Source organism: Lates calcarifer, linkage group LG21, assembly GCF_001640805.2.
Source record: "Lates calcarifer isolate ASB-BC8 linkage group LG21, TLL_Latcal_v3, whole genome shotgun sequence".
Classification (NCBI taxonomy): Eukaryota; Metazoa; Chordata; class Actinopteri; family Centropomidae; genus Lates; species Lates calcarifer.
Window position 1 is genome coordinate 4,695,236 of NC_066853.1, and position 8,426 is coordinate 4,703,661.

Consider the following 8,426-nt stretch of genomic DNA (forward strand, 5'->3'; position numbering starts at 1 on the left):
AAGACACAACACCACAAATTATTTCACTGAGGAAAATTCAGTTTGCTTATGTCTTAGTTTTCTCTGAATAATTTCATTATTAATGTAATCATCAATAAAAAATTAAAAACCATTATTAATTCATTTACATTTGGATCTATGTTCATTCACATTCTATCAGAATGTTTCATGGGAAATGTTTTCAGCTGTATTTTTTCAACTGACTTTCTCCCACTATAACATCACCTTTCTTGGGTGAAACATGAGCCTGTTGCTGTTACAACCTGACATATTTTAACATATTGGAACAGTTAGGATGGCCTTGATCCCCATGACCTCTTGACCCTCACTTACGTCTCCACAGAGCCTTGAAGAGATGCCTCGTCTGGGGAGCCACGGCAGAGGCAGATGATGAGATAAGGATGGGCATCCAGAGGTTTAGGTGTGTCCCCATGACAGACATGCTTGACTTTTAGATTAACATACACATATGCACACGCTGACAGTTGTGAACGATGTATCCTCAGGCCTACTGAACTCAGGATTGGTTGGTTGGCTCTTTTTGAAACATCTACCCCCCCTGCTGGTTATGGTGTGAAAAATGATCTTGACTCATGATGCATTCTCCCCTCAGGTGTATCTCGTCTGGTCTGATTAAGATGGAATCTATAAAGAGGGGGCAGGGCTCTCACTCTGTTTCTCCTGCTGGCCACTGCAGCAGCAGTTTGTGTTTGCTTTTGGTTTTCTGATGGGTCCGGTAGTCCTGTTTTTGCGGTTTTATTTCTGTTAGGTTAGTTTTGACACTGATTCAGGTTAGAGGGAAGACAACAGATCCGACGACCCTTTGTGGGTTGGTCTGAGTGTCTTCCCTTCTTTTTTTCATTTTGGCCGGCCCACCAGTCCTTTGTTGTTTGTTGGTTGAGGGTATGGTTTCTTTTCTGTTGGCTCAGTTAGAAACTGAATGTTCTTCCTGCAACTCCATGACTCCCTGTGGCTTGCAGTGGTATGATAGAAATGGCTGTATCACAAAAGCAGCAGCAGCAGCTGAGGCTGTCATAAGTTGAGATGCAAAGAGAAGACCATCCTCCCCCTCTCACCTCTGCTCATTCCCCATTCGACATGAGCAAACGTGCAAACCCTTTAAGTGACAAGTTCTTGCTACAGCCTAAATATGTCATTAAAGCGAAGAAAATGAGGAAGGAAAGGCACAGAGCCGTTGCTACGTGATTTTCAGTATGGGAGATCATACAGAGGCTGTGGGACTGTTTTAGGTCTTTCCAAGCTGTCATTTTGAGCCATAAATGAAAGCACAACAACAGAGCAGGAGCCAGTAGAGTCAGTGGAGGCTCAAGGACTTGGTACTTTGAGTCTCGGTTTCATATCAAGCCAACACCACTTCCTCGCCTAACTCTCTAGCTGTGTACCTGCCTTCCAGCCATCCATTTTCTCCCTAGATCCAACCTACTTCCCTGCATGTCACACTGCTTGGAGCTGTGCTCAGACCCTTTCCCAGCCATATTGGTTATATGTTTTTTTTCTCTCTCGAGTTTTTCCCCCCTCTCTATTTGACTGACACATTTCACTATCACCACTGAGGAGAATAGTCAAAAAAGGGGGGTGGTAATAGAAACAAGTGCCCTCTTTACCTCTCTTTCATTCATTTTTCTTTACATTTCCTGCTCCTTTCCTCTCCCTCTCTGACTGCCTCCTCTGCTCCACTTATGCATCTCAGCAGTCTAGATTTCCTTTCCTCAGGTTATAATAGTTAGACTGTGAAATCACCCGGGCCCCACACCCCTCCCTTCATCTCTGTGTCCTTCTTTCCCCTTCCACTCCCCAACATCTTTATCTCCCTCCTCTGATCCCCTCCCTCCTCTTACTACTTATAACCAATCTTTAATATTTATGGCCTCAAAGCTTGAGAAGTGGGTGGGGGCACAGGGCTTTAGCTCGCCTATGATTACTCATGTGTTGTTGTGAACCAAACAAGAAGAGGTGAGGGTTGCATCGCAAAGGTTGAGGCTCTGGAGCTGCAGCCCTGCAGAGCAGAACAGAGGCTGCCCAATCTCCTCTGAGCCCCCATACTGAAGTGATTAGGCCACAGGAAGCTCAACCTGACATTGCTGACACTAGGCCCCCCTACCACATCCTGCCTCAACATCCACCCACACCACACAACACCACCTCTCTGTGCTGACACCGGATTCACTGTGGCAACCACAAGGTTGATTTACCTCATCTGATATGGTTATAGAGGATGGAAGAGCAGAGGATGTAGCAGGACATTCAAGATAGTGGGGGGAAAAAAGCCAAGAAGAAACCTGAGATCAGTGGAAAAAAGTAAAGAAAAAATGCTTGTGGCAACTGCTTCCTTTATAGTTTCCCTGTCTCATGGTGTGGTAGCAGACGTAAACAAGGACAAGCAATATAGCCTGCCAGTTCAAGCCTATTAACTGCAAGTGGGGTAACTACTGCAGGTGCTTTGTTTTGGCTTCTGGGATCACATGGATCAAGAGATCTGCTATGAACTTCTATCACATGGGTTTATATGTGGCTCATGATTTCTGATCTATCTATAATTTAAGCCCCCTATATAAAGAAAACATGCCCAAAATTAAATTTCTCTTCACCAGTCCAGTGCAGTTTAGCATTGCATTTGGCAATACAAGATGTCATAAAATGCATGATAGTTCAAGTATACAATTTAGTGATTAAGATAACCCTCACAACAGAGCACTACTGCCCTCTTGTGTTTGGGGGTGGAAAGGGCAGAATCAAGATCACGGAAACTGCTCTGTTGCGTCTTGAATATTGGAGGTTCCCACTGATGAAATTACAAGTGGGATAAAGGTGTTGATGTCACTTACTCACCAAGTCAAAAGAAAAGACTGAACAAATGATATTGTTTTTTTTTTTTCTTTCCACAGCTTGCTTTATTAGCTTCTTAAATCACCAGCAGTTGACTAGAAAGGTTTTTACATTACAGTGGGCTTCTTCTATTTATACATGGGAATATAGAAAAAGGTGTGCTTTGCATTCTGCATTATATATTCACAACATCTTACAATTAAAATTTTAATTTTATGTTCTTTCATTATTATTTATTTAAAGTGAATAAGGTATATTCTTAATACACCTCTTTTATTACATTCAGGTCGAATTAGGCACATTTAGGCATAGAAATATTCATGATTCTTTGAACACTCAACAAATCTCAACCTTGGTCAAAAACTCCAGATAAGCCTTGCCTCTCATTTTAGCTGTTATTTGTTCTCTCCCTGTCTTTCTCACACTCCCTCTCACCAATCAAAATGTGTCTCTTTTTCTAAGTAGTGATTGCTCCCTGTTTGACTCCCATCTCCGGTGAAAGTGTTTCATTTCACTAATGCAGAAGTGAAACCAACTCCATTTAAAAAGGGAGTCTCACTGAATACTCAGGGGGCCATGGGAATAATCAAAACACTGCAAGACTCAGCGAAGAATACAAACTCCAGTTAAGAACAAAGGAAATGGAAATCAATGGCAGGATATGCAGATTTTTTTGACAGCTCGACATGCAAATAATCTTTTGGGAGTTTGCCCTCTGTTGCCTTTGCCAGGTTAAAATAACAACTGAGCTGGGAAATATAAAATGCAGCGTGTTGAAGAAAGGGCACAGCATTACACCTACTTAGTTTTGTGTGAAGGTGTTCCAAAACAATCAATAAAGAATGTACTGCATTGCAAGCAAGGCTGAATAGCCTAAGGCATGGTCATATCTATAAGTGCACAGCTACCAACCTCAGGAATTCATTTAAAGCTAAACACTGTATTATTTAAAAGCTGCAATTTATGTTTTATGCGCAGTTGTATTTGTCTGTTTGCCGACACTTTAGAAGCTTGAGGAAAGTCTCCATCTTATGAGCGTCTTTCTTGAAGCAGCTGAGTAGGGTGTAGTCTCTCATAACAGATTCCAACATCTCTGGCTGCACCTCATACTGGAAGAGGCCTTGTTCACTGTAGGTTGTTGTTAGCATCCCCTCATCCAACATCTGCATGGTAACAAATGGAAACATTATGAAAATATTTAGAGAAGAATAAAAAAGAATTTTTAAAAAAATGTGTTTTAAAGAGAGAAGTAAAGTTCTAATATACAGTGGTAGCAATGATGACAACGTAGCTAACAAAGCTTTTGATTGGCAAAACAGTTCAACTGGAACTTAAACCTGATTTAATTTCAAAATGAAATCTGTTGTGATTTGACCCACCTTTTTGATAAGGACCACCACCCCTTGCTCCAGACTGATCAGTTTCTCAGACACCCACTTTGTCTTGTTGAGCAGCATTTCTGGAGCATCATCGTACCGATCTAGAGTGGTCTGCAGATAGGCCAAAGGCTCGATCCATGACTGGACCAGCATCAGCACAGAGTGAAGCAACCATTTGTCCTGCAGGGCAGACAGATGAAGTGTTGATACAACTGAATGAATTAACCTATATACTGACCACAAGGTTGTCCAAAACATTATGCAACACAACAAAATGGCAGAGAACTGTTTTTGCTCTGTTCCTGTCTCTCTGGAAACATTCATATTTGTTCTGAACAATAGCAGCCACTTGCCCTTCAGACTTTCTGAGAGTTATCCAAAAAAAAAAAAGACTGAAGAACTAGTATAGCAGCAGGCTCTGGATCAACAGCTTGTCAGCTACAAAACACTCCCCAACAAAAGTAGGTTGAAATGTCATGGGTGAGTCAGTTGAGTTTGCTTTAATTCCCCTAAGCAGAGCAGACTTTAAAGTGAGTGCAAATGACCACCATACAAATGGCCGTTAAACCGCAGAGCAGGCAATATTTCAACAGAAAGGGCAGAGGATAAATTACTAACATAAAGAAGAGCCTTGCAGTATATGCAGTTTCAAAGAACACATTTACCATTATAGGGATGACATAACTTTCAACCAGCAGTTGCATATTACTAAAATGAGTCCTTAAAGAAATTGGTTTTGCTTTATCTACTGCACTTGGCCTTTGTTAGTTGAAGGAGGATTATTGTAGAACTTCACATCACCCATCACTGGCTTTTGGCTCAATTTAGTTTCCACCCTTCTGATCAAGTTGACCTTTAGCTGAAAAGGCTGTGTCCTGCTGGACAGAAGCCAAAACCTCAGTGGGCTCAGACAAGAATGTCTTAAAATGTTGTATGGACACATATATATTTTGTATGAAATTCAAGAAACTTTTGTTGTAAGCAGTGCACACATCCCATCAGTCAGCAGCTAACAGGGGATTTACTTCCACACTTAGACACTATTATTGCAAAAGAAAGCTATTAGCACCAGTGTGTCAACACTACCCAAAAGTATGCACATGCACACAAATACACATGCACAATTATTAACACGCATGGAGGCAACCAGACAGTCAGTAATATGACTGCAAAAACATACACACACAGAAGAAGTACATGCAACAACCAACGCCTATATTTCTTTTCCTTTCATATAATCACTCTTGGAAGGAAATATATCTGTATGGATTAAGATTAAAGCCCTGAAAAAGGAAACAATTTCTGTGGTTCTGTACTTACAGATATTTGTTGGATTTCACTTTTGGAGCTGGGGATGGGTAAGGCTTTGGTTATACATGTATAACCAGCCTGGTTCCTCTGGAGCCGCAATGGAAAAGGGACGAACATCTCCTCCTACAATCCATACAAGCATGAAGATTAAAATCCTTCTCCTTATCTTTTCATTATGATTTGGCATCTAAAATTAAGAATAAGTTTTCTTTTGAGTTTGTTGAATTTATTCAAAATTGACATACAGCAACATCCTTGTATGTCATTGTTTTTGGAATTCTATTTGTTTTAGGCAATATGTTGAAATGGTTACAGTCAGGCCCCAACTCTCTGACAGAATAGATGAGCAACACAGCACTGTAGTGGATTTATCCAACTGATTTGAAAACAAAAAGACACAAGGGCAGAGACACAAAAATCAGGAAAACAGTGACAAAAGCTTCAGCGGTCTTAGCCACTGGAGAAACAGTGGAGGCACTTTTTGTTCTCCAGCCTGTTCTCATCTGTAGACCCCATGCAGTGTCTTCTCGGTAACAAGCTCTACATCATCCCATTTCAAAGAACATTTTGGATGTTGAATCACAGGGTGATGGGGATTCAACAGGCTACAGAACCTGTGCTCTCTCACTGCTGCAGTGTATCATTATCACATTGGTATTACCCCACTATAGGCCTGCTTCTTCAATAAAACATCTTTGGCTCAGAAGTGAGATAGAAGATTACTTTGAAGCCTCGCAGTGAGGCAATGATCATGTCAGAATCAAAACCAAATAACAGTGAGTATCTAACAGAAAGTGTCAATGCTTTTGGTCCAGCATATTGTGAAAAAGTCCAACAAAAAGTCAATTTGCTCTCACTGTGGAATTCAGTCCAAGTGTTGCTAGATTGCATGCTAGATTCTATGATAAAAAATAACTGAGTCTGGGAAATGTAGAGTGAGCCATTGAGGCTCTAACCAATGAACAGTGTCTTTTTAATTACTTTTTAGCATTGACTTGTTAGGAAACAACTGAATTCCATTGCTCTCTGGACAACTCCATTTTATTGCATAAAAACTTATTTTCTTCTACATGAAAAACCATATTAGACAGCCTCTCAAACATAGAACTTAGTATTACTGTCATTGTAGCCTTTGCCAAAGGCTGTATTTCTACTGCACAACTTTCAAAATGTTGATGTCACCTTTCATAAAAGATATTATTAAAATAACTTCTGCACAACGGCTTCAAATAAGAATTCCAAGATGTATGTAATGGCTTTTCTCTTAATTGCACTACAGCTCCTCTCAGTGTAGTCACAGGGAAAACTATTTTCTACTGTCATGTAACATCATGTGGGGATATTGGTTGGTTTTACTCACAAACAAAGAACATGATTCCTCAGAGACACGATAGATGAGTTCAGCGTGCTGGATGACTCGGTCAAGAAGTTTTTCTTGGGAGATGGAGGGGCAGCGGGAGAGGCTGCCCTGCTCTTCTTTACAGTCTAGTGGGATGCTTACAGAAAGCAGATAGGGCCAGAGCAATACAGCCCATACACCACACTGCTTGACTGAAGACAAATGCACAAACACACAACAGACATGTACAAAACACTGACCATACTCTGTCTGTATTATTTGGCTTAGTACTTAGTATTTATCTTTAGATTACATAAATTAGAAGACAAACATAATTTATATATGTTAATTGCACAATTACAAAATAATTCACAACTTTCTTGGTCTTGAGATGTGATGCATTACCTGTCATCATGTGCATTCTGTCAGTATTCTTCAAGACCTTCTTGATTTTCTGACATGTCGACCTCTTTTATAAGCCACGACCAGACCATGAATAATAGAAAAGGCCATTTTGGTCTTGCGTAGGTTTTTGTAAAAAGATGCTGGTCTTCCCAAACCAAGACATTTCTTTTCTCATACATAATAGCAAGATGGTAACAATAGCCAGGCTTGCTAGGCTCAGATATCTTTGTTCCTAACTGTAAAACGCAAACTGGAATTTTTTCTAAATATATCTAGTTATCTGAAATCTCCAAACTGACCTCAATTTAAAAATAAATCAAAATAAATGTTTTGTGTATTTTCATTCTACCAATGCTGATACCATTGACCATTAAATCCAAGAATGAAGACTGAGACTGATTAGATTTATCAAACAAAAGCTATAAAAAGGAATGGGCTGAAAAATCCTTCTTTTCAGCTGAGGTAAGTATGTAATGTAGATTTAAACACGCATGACAGAGAAGGCTGCGGAAAAGACAGCGTAGAACTGTAATAGACACAACAAAAAGGGGCTGAATGAATGAGAGTCAAAAATCACTGGGATCTAACAAAACCCTTCAAATATCCCTTTTTTTATTTTGACATTCATATTTTGTTCTGCTCAGAAAACCATGGGTGTGTGAGAGTAGCTCTACCCAGAAGCTATGGTGTCCCAGTTGTAATGACTGTGTTCAGCAGTCATAGAAAGAAGCACATATTTAGTAGTAATCCATGCCTGCTTCAAACAGTGCCAGCCTAGGTAGCCATACAGGACTCCATTAAATGCTTCATTTTGCTATTTTATCTTTCTGCCCAGATCACTTGCTGCCTTTTTTCATCTGTCCCTTTCATTTCTGATATTAGTGTGATCCAGTTGTAAGATTTGTTTTCTGGAAGAGTTGTGCTAATAGATACATCCCTGTACTTTGGATAAATATCATAGGGTATTTCTGCCTCATAGACAGAAGGAACAAAATAGTCTATTGTTCAATATTAACCTGAATTGTATAGTCAAACAATTAGAATAAATAAAGATACTAATTAAGAATCATTGAGAAAGGGACAATATTCAAGAAGCTTGAGCTTGAATGTCTGTTTCTTAAGTGATGCATGTTTAAGGATAAGCT

General features: G+C 39.9%; 1 protein-coding gene across 1 annotated transcript; it reads right to left on the bottom strand.

Moving 5' to 3' along the window:
• Positions 1-2,884: 2,884 nt before the first annotated feature.
• Positions 2,885-7,319, bottom strand: smtla (somatolactin alpha). Its single transcript, XM_018698944.2, has 5 exons — positions 7,282-7,319; positions 6,898-7,088; positions 5,547-5,660; positions 4,227-4,406; positions 2,885-4,010 (listed from the first exon to the last, which is right to left on the bottom strand). The coding sequence occupies exons 1-5, from the start codon at positions 7,295-7,297 to the stop codon at positions 3,816-3,818; spliced, it is 696 nt and encodes a 231-aa protein (XP_018554460.1). The 5' UTR covers positions 7,298-7,319; the 3' UTR covers positions 2,885-3,815.
• Between the last annotated feature and the right edge of the window lie 1,107 nt (positions 7,320-8,426).